The sequence below is a fragment of the Eublepharis macularius genome, chromosome 18 (genome assembly GCF_028583425.1).
Source record: "Eublepharis macularius isolate TG4126 chromosome 18, MPM_Emac_v1.0, whole genome shotgun sequence".
Classification (NCBI taxonomy): Eukaryota; Metazoa; Chordata; class Lepidosauria; order Squamata; family Eublepharidae; genus Eublepharis; species Eublepharis macularius.
In genome coordinates, this window is record NC_072807.1 from 40,802,787 (window position 1) to 40,820,689 (window position 17,903).

Sequence of the window (17,903 nt, forward strand, 5' to 3'; positions counted from 1 at the left end):
GGACGGCATGGAATAATTTCCCAGCACAGTTGCTCTGCTCGTAATTGTGGGTGTTTGGTCAAAGGTAGCGGGCAACTTCATCTGAACAATTCCCTAATTAGTGCCTGATTGCTAGGAGGTAGGAATAAAGAGGTGACAAGGAAGGCCCAATAAAAACATCAAAATCAGCCACCTCACCGCAAAAGAAGCCATGCAGGAATAACAGATTCTAAAATTATCACTCCAGTGCAGCGTATTAGAGCAGCTTTGCCTAAAGGACGTTCTGTTGCTTGGAGCAGACAAGGCGGGTAACATTCAGTGCTGGAAAGAGACTGCGAAAGCTTCTGCACCAGAAGACACGAGGGCCACTTGTCTGATCTAGAGAAGGTCACCGCAAAATTATGACTGGTGGATGGCAGAGATGAACAGCTGCCCTGCCATGTTGCTCATGATGACCGGCTGAGTCAGGACTAACCCTGCCGCCATTTCGCTAGAGCAGCAGATCTCCCCAATGACTTCCCCGATTTTGTCTTGCACGAGGGAGGTGACGGGGGCCACTCTGAAAGGCAATGTGGGAGCAGCTGCTGCCACACGCGTCAGCCCCAGGCCACGACGTAAGTGAGCACGCAAAACAGAGGCAACCCTGAAAGGCATGGAGGGATGTCTGAGCGGGGATGCTTGCATATTAATTGGTGCTTGCGCCTCCAAATTACTTAGGCGCCGCCAGGTTTTTTAAGCTGGTGTCTCATTTCAACATAAAACCGGCTCTGGAGGTTTCTGAATCGAAGCCTGATGCAGGCACAAAGCCCATTGCCAGGATGCACGAGAAAATAACTTCTATGACTGATGCTCATCTCTGTCAATCCAAACATCCAGTAACTGAGACCCCACCCAGAAGGTTACTGCTGATCTGGAAACACCTTCCAGCTTCCTAAACATGGGGATCAATCCCACTCGGGTGCAACACTCTTCTGCCCAACCTCCTCTTCCAGCCGATTCTGAGGAAGGAGAAGGTCCGCCTGATCCCAAGAACGGTGGCTGAGCACAGACACTCGCCAGGCCTTGCTTTCTGCAACCCATCTGAATAGGTTGGACTGATGGAGGACCAGCACTCTGCAGGCCGGGGGAGGCACGCAAGGCCCAGCAGGCACGGCTCTCTTGGCTGCGTGCTGCAATTGCGCCCGCCGTAACTGAGGTGCACAATGACGCACAAACTTCTCTCTCATAACATTTCTAGGAGGTTGCCACCATTTGATGCTGCACTCTGAAGCCCAAATAAAGCAACGCCTCCCTTTCGGGTTAGCACCTGCTCTTTACCAGGTCAGTAAGACAGTTTTCATGCCAACACTGACTTTCAGACTACCACTCTCAGGGTGATCGAGAATGCAGAGGCATTTTCAAAGGGCCACAGGAGATGTAGGGGGAGGGAGGGGAAAGGAGGCTGCATACAAGGAGAACGCATTATTGTGCCAATTGTGTGGACACCACACCTGAGATCAGGACCGTCTTCAGCTCTGATATCAAAGGAGGAAGGGCTGGTGGCCAGTCTTCACATTTGCCAGAGAGGAGGGCCTGGTGTCAAGGGCAGCCTCTCAGCAACACGCCCACAAAGAGCCACCAGACAGAGAAAGGCTTGTTCTCATCCATTGGCCACTGCGAGGCAAGTCCATTGTGGACAGCAGCCCAACAGACTGAAGATGCTGCTCAAACAGCACTGCCTCCGAGGCAAAAAATACATCCACAGAGGAACTTTCAGAAGCGCCAAGGGAGAGAGAATTCACAGCACAAATATCTGGACGCAGAAGTTATTTGCCATTTACAAGGGAAACCTGGTGTGCCTGCATGGCATTTATGATAAAGGCCAGCGAATATTAGTAAACAAACAAGGATGGGTTCAAGATGTTGCCATTAAAGAACACCACTCCAGATCTATGCTGCAGAAATATTTAGTACTGTTGTTCTGTGCATCTAAATAACTTTTCATAAATTCAACGAACACCTTTTTAAACTGAACTCCCAGCATGATGGTTCTTGACATTTCTTCCATATATCATAACACAACAAGCAGTATAAAACTAAAACACCAACATCAACAAAATAACATCATGCAAATCAGAGTTAAAAATTACAATGATATTCATCCTCCCAAGCACCTTTCCTTTGTATCTTTAAACTAAAAGAATCTGTTGCACTGTAATCACTAATGTTTTATCTGCTGTTAGATATTATGATCATGTTACACTATCTCTTATCCTGTAGACTATACTAACGTTAATGTAAGCTGATTCACAATATTGTATTTTATAGCAGCCTTGTATTTGTAATGTTATGTTCTAAAATAAATTTTTTTTTAAAAAAAGTTAAAAATTACACATACAACTCAATCTATAGCAGCTCTCAAAAACAATAAAAATAAATACATAATAATTTTTAAAATCTGGTGCAAACAATAAAATTGTTAAAGGACAAAACAACAAGATAAATGAGGGAACCAAGGGGGAAAAGAAAAAAAAGGCACACATCTCAACCAAATGCCTGAGAAAACAAGCTTTCCCTGGGCATCTAGTACCAGGCAAAGTAGCACCTGGTCCCACGGTTGTGTGGTAAAGCTTTAAAGATAACAGACAGAACTTTGAATTGGATTCAGCAGTGACTCTGCAGGCAATATAGATTCTTTAAGATTTCCTGTGCAGGTGCGGAGACCAGGTGCTGGCACTTCCCGTTCCCGGCGCTCCTCTGCTCCAGCCTTGCGCCCGGGCAACCAGAGCTCATGGGCTTGCTCGGGCCAGTGGCATAGTGTGGGGGGGGGGGCAGAGGGGCAGTCGCCCTGGGCACAAAATTTTTAGGGGGTGCCACTCTGAGGAGAGCCTGCGCTGCGTCCGCAGGAGGCTGCCCACACCTCCTGCCATGCGCCAACAGGGCAGCTGGTTCACTGGGCACCAAGCTGGCCTTTCTGCAGCGGTTGCTGGTCAAAGAGCGTGCTGAGCTGGTGTGGGCAGCATAGGCAGCTGTGCCGAAGGACTGCCAGGTAAGAGGGCAGGGAGGCGATTGGGCCCAAATTGTGGGACCACTCCTGGGGGGTGGCTGCGTCCTCTGTGATGACATCACTTCCCAGAAGTGATGGCATCGCAGGGTCCCAGGAGTGCAGCAACGGTGCCAGGGGCACCACCTCCTGCCCGGAGATGCCCCAGGTGCTGGCAACCCACGCTACGCCACTGAGTTCCACCACCTCTTTTCCCAGAAAAAAAGTCCTATGTGGAGGGAATGGCAGGCAAAGATTTTTAAGGGTCTAAGGGCTTCTTTGGGATGCTTTGCAGCTAGGAAAATGATGGATGTGAACAGTTGCCAGCCTGCAGGAGAGCCCAGACTCAGGCAAGTCTGTTTGTGCCTAGTTGTATTTTCCATCCCTTCTCTGTACATTTTAGCAAACAACAACGATGTGTGTAAGTGAAGGTGAGGGAAATCAGGTAGGTGCAGAATCTGCGTCACACATCTATCATGCAAGACTTCCAAGATGAACATAGGCCTCCTCTCTCTGCTTTCTCTCAAGAGGTCACCCTGGATGCCACTCTAGATCAACTACTCTAAGCACAGCCTACCTTTCTACATATGGACCTTGCCTGCATCAGGAGCATTTGCTCATCTTCTCAGGAGAACCCTCCCTCCCTCGCCCCCCAGCAAGAGCAGTCAAGCAGGGTCCACACTTTGGGAGTCCACTCCCTCCACAGCAGCAGGGTTTGCTATGCTTATTCCGGCACTACCCATGCAGAATTTGCGGCCATTCAGATACAGCATCGCCCAACAGCAGATTCCTTTGGGGGAAGGAGTGTGCAAGGGAGGAGGGAGCAGGCTTGCTTAATCCCAGCCCTTGTGAATTCTTCTCTTCCCTTCAGGCTGCCATTATTCCCAAAAAGAGGAGAGAGGGGACTGAAGAGGCCCTTCCCCTCATGCAGCCAGTGGCTCGTCTTCTGCTTCCTCCCAGCTCTCTTGCATCAAACCTTTCTACTGGACAAACTGTAGCCAACTGAAAAATGCAGCACAAATCTCTTTTCCCCAAAGAGCTCTAATTCAGAAACCAGGAGGTCAGTCCAGCGCTGCAGTCATTAACTGGACAAACAACAAACCCACACCCTTAAGTCAGAAGCAGCAGTGGTTGGCCATACGTACCTGTGGTCCACCCTACCGTCATCCCAAGGCTGCCTTGACCCTGAGGGAGCTGCAAGGGACGGTGCGCAGAAGGAGCCACTGCAACGGCCCTTCCCCAGGTCAATCCAGCTGCTGGACAGCAAGCACAGGCTCAGAGGCTGCCCATCTTTTCCTTGAATGCCTTAATGAATATTCCGACCGGGGAACTTCTGCTGCCACTTTCCACCTCGATGCTGCTCCATTCGTGAGGCTCAAACACAACGGTGAGGTTGAGCCAAACTACCCACCCTTGGCATGATCTTCAGATTCAACCCCTTTTGTGGCCTGTATTTATTCAATGCATCCTTATTCCATTTGGCTCCTTCAATCTGCTTGGAAAACAATCAAATTGACTGAGTGGGGGTGAGCGTGTGACAGAGTCACCAAATATAACCCTGTGGGGCTTCAGTAACTCTGTATAGTGCAGCCTCAGCTAAGCTCAGGTTAATGTTTCCACATAAAAGCCCTCTCAACTCTAAGCGATCACTCAGGAAGCAGTGCAAAACTTCTTTCTAGTCTTTCCCTTCCAAAATGTATTGATTAAAATAAAAAATAGAAAAAGGGGGGGGGGGGTCTGCCTTTCAGCCAAGAAGTGAAATAGAAACGTGTGCTCCTTTCCACACCTGAAATAACACAGCAATTTCTAAAAATGCCCTTGGTGGCACATTCATGCCCTAGCATATTTTCAGATCTAATGAATATTATATACTAATGGCCAAGTGACCTAGATCATGGATACATAAATCTGGAGGCTGAAGCCAGGAATGGACAATACCTGAAAAATGACCCAGGTTTGTTGAAATATCTGAAATCTAAAAAATAATAATTTTTTAAACCTCCAAAATGATAAAAGAGTGCCTGTAACTTTAACCAGATACCATCAGCAGCTGTTGCTAGGCAACAATAACAGTTTAGCCAGTATTCCAGGCTTCCTTTCTGTCAGTAGAAGACAGAGAGAGAGACTAGTACCCTTTCCAGGGTTGTTTTGGCTTTCAAGGGGCCAGGTCCAGAAGCAATCACTGGGCGAGTTGATACCACATGACTTGCATGACTCATCCAGGCCTGGCTGCTTGTTACAGTTGAACAGCACCCCCCCCCCCAAATCAGTTTAGTATAGTGGTAAGAGTTTCAGAGTAGGATCTGGGAGACCCAGGTTCAAATCACTACTCTGTTGTGGATGTTCACCGGCTTACTTTGATCCAGTCACACACACACAGCCTGACCTACCTCTCAGGGTTGTTGTGAGCATAATAGGGAGGCAAGGAGAATGATGTAAGCTGCTTTTGATCCTCAAAGTGGAGAAAGGTGGTATATAAATGAAGTAAATAAATAATGAATATTGATGATGGGGGCAGATAAAAGGTAAGTTGTTCAGTGGGTTTGAATGAGAGAAGGGTATAGGGATAGATGAGTGTATGAAGGCTATCAGGAGAGAGTAAATAGCGTAAGGGGATACAGAGAAAAGTCGTTGCTGGTCCCCCACCATGTAACTGGGCCTGGCTCAGCCAGCATCATGCAACTGGGCCATAGGAGAGAGGCTGCTGTGGAGAGAAAGGGTAAAAGGTGAAGATGGGAGAAGGCAGACAAAGGTGCGGGGAAGGAGAGAAGGAAGCAGGAAAAGCAGGAGAGGCTATGGAGAGGCAGGGGAAACAGGGCAGGGCCCTCCACTTGTGTATTATATTTTCATCAAGAAGCCACGAATCTTCAAGATTCACCAGTCATTTCTGAAATATTAATAATTTAAGGCTGAAAAGTGTAAGTGACTAGCTGTACAGAAGCTGAATTCTAAAGAACAACAGAGAAAAATTGTTCCACTATTGGGACACGATTCCTGGGAAATCTGACTAGGCTCTTCAGCTTTGCCATTCTTTCCTGCAAATCCTTAGATGGCACACTGACACAGCACTTAAACGACTTACAAGCCGGTTCACCAACCAGGTAAACCCAAGTGACTGGATCTGGGCCTATTCAGTTCTTTTGAAAGTGTGCTCCACTCTTCCAGGAAAATGTATTTGCATCCAATGTGACTTAAGTAGGTCTGCAGCTGAAATCCCACAGAAGTCAGCGGCCACTAGCCAGGACAAAGAGGATTTCAATCCCAAATGTGGAAAGCCGAGGCAGACAAGGCACTAACAGGAAGGTATTGAAAATACAGGAGAGAACAGTGGGGCAGAGGTTAATTTCTTCCACAGAATTCAACACCATGCATATATGAAAAACAAGCAGAAGAATCCCTAGTGTTAAGAAGAGACGCAGACATGTGTAATTGGCCAATGCCGACGTGAGTATCGTATCTATCTTTCCGGAAAAGTATCCCAGATGTACGCCGAGTTTAAAATCATCATCAAGAATTTTATCGGAAATAAAAGCAACGATAGGATGTGCAGGCTCATGAACAACAGTGAGAAATTGCAGAGCAGAGCCTGCCCCCTCCACCTCTGCACCCCCAAATGAAAATGGACATTCATCCCCCTGCCCAGGACTGATGACTCCCAGGGGGAGCAGGAGGCGGCTTTAGCCCAGCTGCTCATCGTAACACAAATCCATGACCTCCACAGGGGCTGACACTGCCCAGAGGCATTCATCCCAGCAGAGGACATGGACTTCCATTGAAAAGCATCCCTCCCCAGAGGCCTAGGCAGCTACTACTCGGATCTGACCATACAAAGATAAGCGAGGCCAGTGCAGAGAAAGCAGAAAGGGGGCGGGGGGGTTGCATTTTCCTAGCTATCGCTGTTTGGGCACTTCCTTGCAGATTTTTCAGATATCGAACAAAGCAGTATGATGACCCAGAAAATCCAAGAAAAATCCAAGAAAAATATGATGACCCAGAAAATCCAAGCCTTTCACAACGGAAATACAAAGAGAATACATGCGGCAGCCAAATTTTAATGAATGGATCACTCCAAACTTATCGTACAGCCAAAATCTGTATGTATCAGCTGAATACCACAGATTTGAGAAAAGGCCTGAAGATCACCTGGGCCAGCCCACCATCCGCAGAGAGAGTGGACTATAAATTAAATTAATAAATAATAATAAATAAATCCCTGAGGCAGGATCTCCCGTGAACTATAAAACCACTGCAAGCAGATCAGAGCAGGCCACCCCGTGCAAGTCACACCAGGTCTTGTCTACAAGAGATCCGTGTGTGATTCAAAATGCTGTTTGAGGGGAGCTGTACGTAGGAAGAAGTCCAAAATTTCCAGGGCAGGTTTCCTCATTCCCCACTGGAGGACTATTTTGGCCTGTTTCCAAAGAACAGCAGAGACACAGCAGTGGTAGCTATTCGATCGAAGCAGATGGTAGAGAGGCTGCTCTCTGCAGGGAGGGAGCAGCTCACCAGAAAGATCTTTGTATTTGAGCCTAGGAGGGGAGGCCAACCGCAGCAGCCTGGTTCCAAGTGACTTTGCCTGGATGGCTTGCTGAGCCAGGCAGCCTCCCCACGACAAACTGGGCCTAAGATCCATGCGTGAAGCCCAATGTGAAAACCTTCTACAAGAGATGGGGGTTTTACCTAAAGACTCAGAAGGCCAAGATCATATAAGAGGAGACTGTGACCCCAGTGGACAACTCCTTGAGGCAACAGAACAGCCTTTGGAATGCATCCGGCTCTGCACAGCAGCCACCGGGGATATTTGCTTCATTGCCTTCTTTAGGAAGAGGTCTACCCAATTCCTGCAGCAAAAGCCCCACTTCTTTTGCTCTATTTGATAATGTCCAGCGTAAATCAAACGGTTATTGCTTCTGTTACCTTCTTAGACATAAATACATCTCCATCCTTACTGGATTTTTTCAGAGTGGCTGTATTCCTCCTCAACAAGTTAGAAACCAAATTGGACCTACAAACCACCTTGAGATCCAATATACACACAGGGAAGCTCTATCTGCAGAGCATTTTCCATTAATTTCAATGTGGGAGAAAGCTCTGCAACTGCTCTAACGCCACAAACCCCAGACTGCTTCCCAGTTCATTGCCATGAGACCCTCAAGTGAGCAAGCCCCCACAGAAACACATATGAGGAAGATGACAGACCTTCCTCGGTCAGCCCTAAAGGGACACATTTTGGAACAGGGAGCAGTGCGGATCCTGAGCTAAGGACCACATTCAGGAAAGCAGATACGGAACACGCTGTTCATGCAGGTCACCATAAGACTCCCTTAGGGAATCCACAGCTCTGAGACTGAAAAGTTCTCTCGTAAAATGGCCTTAAGGTCAGATTGTTCACATAACTTGCTTCCGGAGTCTACGAAAAGCTCTTGACAGATAATTTTGATATGAAAATCAAGACCCCAACTGCAGCTCAGTCCTAGCTTCCAGAGAAGATACCTGAACACGCTTCTGGATGGCAGTCATAAGGACGTAGCTGCTGCTAATCAAGGGAGGGATCTGGAATGAAGAGGCTGCATGGACAAGAGCAGCGCAGACAGGCATCTTAACCCCCATCGGTATCACTAAAGTAGTTTTGTCTGGATTACCAAAGGTTATATTCAAAGTATCTTGGTAGTAAACGGCAGAGGGCAGCAACATACACAGGCTGTCCACCAACGTTCTTCCTTGGGCTCAAGCAACCTGTCCCCACTCCTGAGAAGTAGCACCAGACACACTTCAGTCAGTGGATATTTGATACATGGGAAGCTCTCTGGAATATTGTTTCATGGAAACAAACTGGGGCTCCATAAAGCAAACTGCAGAAATATGTACATCAGTTTGGGATGGTCAGGAAGATTTTTATAACTCAGTATAAGAGCTCACATGATCTTCTGAACAAATGGCTCTTGATCAATATTGTCATCTTTTTACCGCAGCATTAGAGAACCTCTCTGACTAGATGCTGCATAAATCCTTTAGCAATCTGACAGGGTTGGAGACATTTTTTAAAAAGGACTGAGTCCAGCGGCACCTGAGAGACCCACAAGGACAAAGGCTTTGACTCTTGAAAGCTCCACACCCTGGAAATCTAGTGGGTCTCTAAGTACTACTGGAACCAAATCTTACTAGATTTTTACTGTATAAGCTTTTGAGAGACCAAAGCTCCCTTCTTCAGACATATCTGAAGTTGTCGTCTTTCAAAAGCTTATACACTAAAAATCTTGTGGGTCTCTATGGTGCCACCGGACTCAAATTCTGCTATTCTACTGCAGACCAACACGGCTACCTACTTCTTAAAAAAAAAGAGTTAAGCATGGACTGTTTTTGTCCAGTGACAGAAGTATCACAAAATTGTCTTGCTGTGATGCTTAACTGCACAATGCAATTAAGTCACAGTAACTGGATTTAAGTGAAGACATTCAACTGTTTTCTGTGGAACTATCCCTAAGTATTTAGGCTTAACCAGACTGCGGATCAGAGGATTTGGTTTCAGCCACAGATTCTCCATTAGAATCCTGTATCTTTGATGTTGAATTCCAAGGGGAGGAGAGGGAAATGGTACCTCTAACACACAAAGCCAAGCTTTTGCAGCTACGACAGTACAAAAATGCCATACCTCCAGCAAGGATCCTCTCTTCCAGTTCACTCATCTGTTTCTTATATGCCCTTAAAGCAGCTTCTTTAAAAGATGGTCGTATTTTTTTCTTCACTGGAGTTTGAATGGGGGCTTCGGGGACATTTTGGTTTTCATCCTCCTGTATTTCTGATTCAGCAAGCATCTCACCAGCGAATTCCAACATATTGTTGCTAAGCACATGGTTCTCAAAATGGCCATCAAGAGCATCTTCTTGTGAGATATCATAAGTGGTTTCAAACTCAGTCTGATCCTGCTCATATTCCTGAGTCCCTTCTTCAGTTTCATTGGCACTCGTTCTGTTTTCTAGTTTAGCCAGAACTTGTTCCATGACTTCCACATAATCGGTTTCATTCTCTCCAGCTGGCTCACTGTAGTCTTCTTCATCCTCTGCTTTGTAATAATAAGGCTCTGTATAAACATCAGAATCCAGCGTCGTGCTTGATTCATTGGCAGTTGACTGGGACAAAGTCCGAAACCTCCCTATAAAAGAGGACCCGCTGTCCTCGTAGCCACTTAAACTCTGTGTGCTCTTATTCCACACTACTTCTAAGGCTGATTTTGCCCTCTGTAGAGTATTCCCAAATTTAGGAAAGCTGAATGTCTTGTCTGAAAGGTCAATGCTCAGCCTGCTATGCCAAGATTTAGGAGGGGCCTCTTCAGAGTCATCACTGGGCAGGTCACTCTGACTTCGGTACATCGCGGGCTTCCGGTTCTGGTTTTGATACAGAGTGTTGGCATTGGTTTCTTGGTAGTCATCATACTGGCTAACCCACTGGCTCTGCGTTTCACTACTGAGACATGTGCCAGAGGGGGAGTTGCCATCCATGGTGAAATCGTAACTTTCCATGTCATACTGGATATCAGAGAGCTGGCCATAGTCTATCTGTTGGTCAGAAGAGCTGCTCAGGTCATAAACCAAGACTTCTTGGGTCGATGAATCCAACCCTAAGTTGGCATTTTGTTCTAGCTGGTTCCAGTCTTTCCATGGTGAAAGGTCATCTTGTAATGAAACCTGAGAGTTGCTATAATGACTCCTGTCTCCAGACACACACATTATCCCGTTGCTTACCCCACTGTCAACAGTCTCTGTGTTCTCAGCTTCATTTTCTCTTCTGTAAGGTTGATCATCTTGATTAAAAGTCTGTTCTTGCATACCACTGCACCAGGCGGATGGATCCTCGTGTGTTCTCTGCCAGAGTTCTCGATCAGAGGAAGACAAGAGTGAGCTGCCATTAGTTCTGTTGAAGTACTGATTTTCTGAAAAATCTTCAGAATATGACTGGCACAGTTTGGAAAAATCAGATTCTGACCGGCTAAGCTTCAGTGCTGCAAAGTCATTCTGAGACTGCCACAGAGGAGTCATATCAGAGTAGCAGCAGGACTTTGATTCTTTCTGAAAGCTCGCTGTTCCTGATGACTCTTCATTATAAATTATTTTATTAGGAAAAATGTTGCCATCTGCAGCTCCTTTAAGGCCTTGAATGCTTGAGGAGCCCTCCCTTCCTTTTGCAGTGCTTCTTTTAATTTGTGGAGCTGATTTGGATATCTTTGCATAACTGTTACGATTTATATCTGATTCCAGTTCTTTATCACTGCTGTCAGGCGAGTCCCAATCAGGTTTTTTAGCCTTCAGATCTATCGCTAATAGTTTCATGTCCATGCTCTCATACGTCTGAGATGAAGGCAGATTTTTCTCTTTCCTTTCTTTCACATCATGGGAAAGAATATCACTTGAAATTCCAATGCCAGTTCCTTTGAGCTTGTAAGACTTTTTTAAAACTAAATCTCTCTGCTGAGGTGTTTCAAAGTAAACAAGAATGGGTCTGGGCTTTGCATTTGGGCAGTCTCTATGCTGTCCCACTCGATGTGCAAATTCTATTTTAACAGAATGCTGCGCCTCCAAAAATCCCATTTTCTCTGTTAAAGCTCTATAGACTGTGTTTTCAGTGCTTTCAAACTTCTCCTCAGGCACATTTAAAAATCTAAGACTTGTTTTGCTTCCTGCATGCCCTATTTGTTTGATATAGTCGTGAATATCACGAGTTTCTCTTCTTGACTGTACAAACCCTGTTCGCAGTTGTTCAATTTCACTCTGCACAACTTCTACGCTACTGGAAATTTCATCGATGGATTGTTTCAAGGCATTGACATGCCCTCTTAATTCAGAGAGTTCCGTTTCAATTTGACTGATTCCCTGAAGTTCCTTAAAGATCATTTCCATAACGTCATGGGTTTGACTGATACATCCTGTAGAACTGAAGCTAGGTTCAAGAGTGTTTGACTTCTGGTGGCGTACAGTTCGATCTAGAGACTTGCTCCTGAGGCCCCAAGTTTTCTTCCAAGTGCTGAGCTCAGAATCTGAGGAGACACATTCCTGGCTTTTCTTCCACTTCCGCAGTTTCCGTAAAGCACCAAGCTTCAAGCTATGCAAAGTGCGTTCACCCTCAGAGCTGCCGTCGGAGGGGGCAAGGCTACTCAAGCTCTTCCTGTTGCGTCTCACTGGCATCGTGTGCGACAAATGCTCCTTACTCCAGCTCTGACCTCTGATTTCACTTAAAGACTCTGAATATGAACTGTCATTGGAAGAAGCATCTTGAAATGTTTCCTCTTTATTATTTGTTAAGAAAATATTTTTTTGTAGTCCATTTGCAATTGCTACTCGATAGCTGAAAGTCGGGGACAGGGAAAACTCTCTGTTATTTTCTTCCTCTTCAATTGACAAATTGCGAGCAGAGGAGCACTTGGCAATCTTTTTGACTGTGCTTTTCAATGTATTAGTAAATTTGGGATTCTTTATCTGTTCAACCTGGGAAATATCTTGTTCCTTTTTGCTTTGACAACTCTCCTTCTTTTTTGCACTATTTCCCAGTTTCTTTGTAAACATTCCTTTGTAAATCTTATATATGTAAGAAGAGATCAGGCTCTTAAGGAGAGCAGAAACCATGGAGGGCAACTTCAATTCACTTCTTCCCACAAGGACAGCAATATTCTATCCACAAGAAGCGTTGCTTCTTTTCCATATGATCATTAGATTGGATCCCTGAACCAGTTTTGACTATAGACGAGTGGAGCGGGGTAAGAGACTATCAGGGTTTTTGTGCCATCACCTGACAGCAAATCAGCTGGTTGAAAATCAGCTCCTGAAAGAGGCCCACATGAGGCAAACTATTTCTTCTGCTTCCCATTGCCTTCCACGGCATCTAAAAGGCAAGGAAATAGTGTTACTATGAAGTCATAATTCTACATACATGGTCTAGCAGTACTGAACACAGGCCACGTAACATTTCGCAATAGTAATTTTTTAACAAACAGCAAGATTCGAGGCCAGGAGCACCTTAAAGACCAGCGAAATTTTCAGGGTGTAAAAGTTTTCGAGAGCCAAAGCTCCCTTTATCAGTTCTGGAAAGCTCTGACTCCCAAAGCCTTACACCCTGAAAATCTTGTTGGCCTTTATGGTGCTACTGGCCTCGAATCTTGCTGTTCTACCGCAGACCAATACAGTTGGCTACCCACCTGGTTTTTTAAAAAAGAAGTTATCACATTCACAGGATTAGTATTTTTATATGTCCATTAATATAAAGGCAAGTGTATAACTACTGAAGTCACACTCCTGACTTGAAGAAGAGAAAATCAGAAACAAAGTTATTTTACATAAACACTTTTTATAATGTGGTTTCAGATTCTTTGAATCCATAGACAAGCCAATAATTATTGGATTAGAAATACAGCAAGGCCTTAACATGGAAAGAAATAACTTCATTGGCCGAAGATGAACACCTTGTCTTGAAACATTCAACTTCCACACTGGAAAGAAAGGATGGATAAAGGCAAGAAGGTTTGGGGAAGGGAAGGGTTTTTAATACTCTACAGAGGCACGGTGGTGTCACGGTAAGAGCGTTTGACTAAAATAATACAGGTTCCAAGCCCCACTATGCCAGGAAGCTCCCCGGATGACGTGGGATCAACTGTTCTCTCACACCCTGGCCTACCTCACAGAGTTGTTGGAGGATCAAATGAAGAAAGGGAGAACCTTGAAGGGAGCCTCAGCTGCTTGGATGAGGGTCAGGATAGCGTCCTATGCATGCACGTGTATAAAATTACATAAATACAAAAACTAGACAACACCCCCAATGGCATTTTTACACACAAGCTTCAAAGCATTCTGCAACTCTCTCATGCTAATTATGTTTTTCACGTGGAAGAAAAAGCAGAAGCATTTATAATTGTAACAAATATTCTGGCCAACATGTTTCACACGCCCATGAGTTACCGACTGGAGCAAGAATTGCTTATGGGTGGAACCGCCACTAGAGGAGAAATTTTCTCTTGGCTCATATCCATCCCCTGATGGTTATATTGAGCAAGTTATTAATACAATCTGTGGATTTCCCCAGTTCAAATCAGGTTTGAGGAGGGAAGAGCCACACAATACTCAACTGTGAATCTGATTCAGATTATGATCAGTGACAAATCCAGTTCCTCAATAACCTCTCTGCAGGTTCACACGTGCAAGCAAGTCACTCATTTTAACATCAAATTCATCCCAGGCTGCTGCAAAAAGGAGGGAAAGAATAGTATCCCTAGCTGTTGTTCCAACAGATCATACGAATGGACCCGACAGCTGCGGAGTCTTGCTGCAGTAGGCTTCATCGTGCCTCACAAAAGGGTCAGATTATTGATTTGATTACAATATTCTGCTTGCTGGGGTGACAAAATCTGATTTTGCTCCAACATCTGGCCGTAAGGATTTGCATTGCAAATTGCTGTCTCCAATTCAGTTTCCAGCAGGGTATGGAAACGGTAAGACTGGGCAGAAGAGCCTTGCCAAGAGCGCTCTCCTCATGGAGTCAATTCTGCATGCGTGCGTAAAACAGTCTGCTTCATCTGACAGGCCAGTGCCCAACTCCTGCCTGGCTTCCTGCTGTAGGAAGGAATCTGCTGAGGGACTTTGCAAATGAAGCAAAAAATACAAACTAAGTTTCCTGCAAATGCAACAGAAAGAAAGCTGCCACAATCAAAAGCCACAATTAGTTTACAATGGCTTTTGACCATTTTCCTCATTACATTATCAACATTCAGAAATAACATGCAAGTGACAAATAACTAAGCATGACTTGTGAAAACACTGAGTGAAATGCACCACTACAACCTCCCATTCACAAATGCTTCCTGTATTGCTTTCTGTTGTCAATTTTGCTGCCACTTCACAGAAAGGCCTGTTGCCACATCCAGGAAGAACCAAGCAATGGCAATAATAACACACCTTGTAAACCTCTCTGAGTGTGGCATTAAGTTCTCCTGAAGGGCAGTATATAAATCGAATGTTGTTGCTGTTATGTGCTCCAGAGACCTATTTCTACCTAGCAGCCTGGTTGGTGGTGGCGAGATGCCCTGCCATTCTCCTGCATGACTGTCTGGAGGAGGGGCCTAGCAAAGGGTCTACAGGGACACAATCATCTGTGTAACGGGAGTTACTACACTCCCTTGCTTTGCAACACATTTTACCAACATAAAGCTTTCACAGTCATGGAGAATCTGGCCTCAACCTTCCACATTGTTCCTATGAGCCGAGAGCCGGGGAGAGGGGGCACACCTGGAAACAATTCCCAGGATAGGATGTAAGACAAGGAGAGAGGAAATGGAGCTCTGCATGTTTATGCCGCACTATTCAGAGACCAGAGAGCGAGACGGCAAAGCAGATATTTTAAAAGGTGTACTATAAGATTGAGCACAAGAGTCTCTCTACAAAAGACATCTTACACTGAGACGCTTAAGTAACTCACTTTCTGTGTGGTCTTATATTCAAGCGTCCTCTGTCTCCCCAGCAGCGCATGTGTGTCCACAGTGGGAGAACAAGTGTAAGATCTTTCGCCTGAGTGTCCCTGTGTAAGATGTCTTGCGTAGAGAGACTAAGTTTTCGTTACATGTGGATGTTACTTGAAATCTGAGGCTAGCTGGCAATTAGATGTCCTTTCCGCTTTACTCATTCATCTTTGTTTTAATGTACTCTGATTTATTGACTGCTTTATAACTTGTTAGCACTAGATAAAATTAGCAATCGCAAAAGAACTGAACTTTTCCCTCTATTAACCTACTGCTTGTGATGACTACAATGATGGTAGTGAATTTTTCAGTCCTTCTTAACAAGGCAACACTATTCCTGATTTTCCCGAATTAATCCCAAAAGCAACTGAAACAAGGTCACTCTGTTATACCTTTAGGTGGGTAACCATGTTGGTCAACAGTAGAAGAGCAAGATTTGGGTCCAGTAGCACCTTAAAGACCAACAAGATGTCCAGGGTGTATAACATTTCGAGGGTCAAGCATCCTTTGTCAGATACAAGTAGGAATGGAAATCCCTGAGCCCTCCTTATATCACAGTCCGAAGGGGGGAGGAGAAATGTTGCCAGCTCCCTTCTTTGCAGTATCACTTTTGCCTTCTGAATGGGATGTAAATGCTCAGGGGTCTCCATTCCTCCTCGAACCTGATGAAGGGTGTTTCTCTTTGGTCCTTTAAGGTACTACTGGACTTGAATCCTGCAATATTATATATTGATTTTAAGCATTTCCCTCTTTATTCCTCAATCTGAAATCAGCAAGATTTCCCCCCTTATCATAGTTTTGCATAACTACTAAATAAAAATGTTCTTTTTCGCTTTGATAACTTCATTAACATTTTAAACTATAACCAAGGTTCCCTTCTTTCCAATCATCATTTGCTAGGTGTTCAAAAATTAAACCATGTGGGTGAAGAAAATCTGTTTGATCTGGTTTCAACAAAAACCCCACCTGAACTGAAGTTATATGACATTAAGTGACATCAATAGCATCTGCAAACCTAAACTCTTTTTGGCAGCAGAAAAACATAAGACCAAAAACCTGCCCACAGAGTCAAATGCATTTCGGTGCAAAGTGACATCAGCTTTGCCATCTGTTCCAAGTTCTTTTCCTCTTGGGACTCTTAACACCGATTCGAAGCAGGCTCCTGTGTGCCTGAAGCCCTTAAATCGCAATGGGCTCCGGTGTCCCCAACTCCAGCAAGGCTCTTTGCTTCATGGCCTCTCCCCCCAACACACACACACCTCGATGTCTTTTGATTTAAAACCGGCACTCCCTTGCCAGCTCCTCTATGCTGAGCCTGCCCAGCAGCTCTTCCCAGGATCTGGGGCTCTTGGCGCGCGAGGCACAGGCTTGTGCTGCGCAACCAGCAGCCCCACAGCCAGAGCGAGGAAGAACCCGCCTAGAGCAGGGCGTCAGGACGGAGGGCACAGCGCCCCCCAAAGCCGCCTGGCCTGCCTGGCCCTGGCGTCGTCGCTTGTCCAGGGCCAGATGAAGCTCGGGCAGCCTTCGCGCAGGTGAGCCGAGCACATCAGCGCACCGACAACGCCTCGCGGACGAGCCCAGGCCGCTGCCAGTTGCCTTGGCCGAGAGCTGCCCGGGGCTCCGTGCCCGGCTGCAAGAGCCCCCGCGCGGTGTTTAGGCGAAGCCTGGACAAGATGGTACCCCCCCCCACCCCCACCCCTCGGCCGGCAGCAGGTCGCGGAGGACCCGCCGTAGCTGCGGCGCCTCGCGGGCTCCATCCCTCTCCGAACTTACGCGGCAAACTTGGGAGCAAAGCGACTCTGGCGAGGCTCACAGGTGCAAACGCCGCGCAGCCCGCTCCTCCAGCCACGCCGCCCCCAGCTCCATGCTGGGCGCGGAAGGACGTCAGCCGAAGCCCTGGGCCGGCAAGCCCGCCAGGCTCCCTCCGGCACGGCTGGCTACGTGCCCGAGAGCTGCTCCTCCCCAGCAGCCATGGCCGTCGCCGGCTCCCGCCAAGCTCGCTGCAGAGCGCAAAATGGGGGCCCGCGCCGGCCGGCCGTCCGCCCGCTCGGCAGGCAGGCGGGCAGGGCTGTCTGCAGCGCGGCCTCGCCTCTCGCTCGCTCCCGCGCCCCGACGCAGCCACCTGGCGGCCGCGCAGCAACCCGCCACCGAGCTGCCAGCCAAGGCAGGAGGGGACCGAGCGACCGAGTTGGGCGCGCCGCCTGCTGCCGGCCCCCAAGGGCCTGCGGGGAGGGGGCCGCAGCGCAGTCCCAGCCGACCCCCGGCCTCCGCACCAGCGCTGGGCAGAGCCCGGGGGCGACGGGGCTTGCAGGTGCCGGCCGGAGAAGCGCCCTGGTGGGGCACACGGGAGGAACCCTGGGCCAGCCAAGCCGGCCCTCCCCGACCTCGTGCAGGCGCCTGGCCCGG

General features: G+C 46.9%; 1 protein-coding gene across 3 annotated transcripts in view; it reads right to left on the minus strand.

Annotated features, from left to right (window-relative positions):
* UNC13C (unc-13 homolog C) overlaps window positions 1-17,490 on the minus strand; it is a 101,208-nt gene extending 83,718 nt beyond the window's left edge. The window contains exons 1-2 of one of the 3 annotated variants that reach the window (XM_055002180.1): window positions 17,271-17,490; window positions 9,654-12,874 (exon numbers count right to left, since the gene is read on the minus strand). In XM_055002180.1, coding sequence (XP_054858155.1) covers window positions 9,654-12,618 — 2,965 coding nt within the window. In that variant the 5' untranslated portion in view covers window positions 12,619-12,874; window positions 17,271-17,490. Of the gene's footprint in view, window positions 1-9,653; window positions 12,875-17,270 lie in introns of those variants that run through there. The other 2 variants (XM_055002178.1, XM_055002179.1) reach the window with 2 other exon arrangements.
* Window positions 17,491-17,903: the final 413 nt, after the last annotated feature.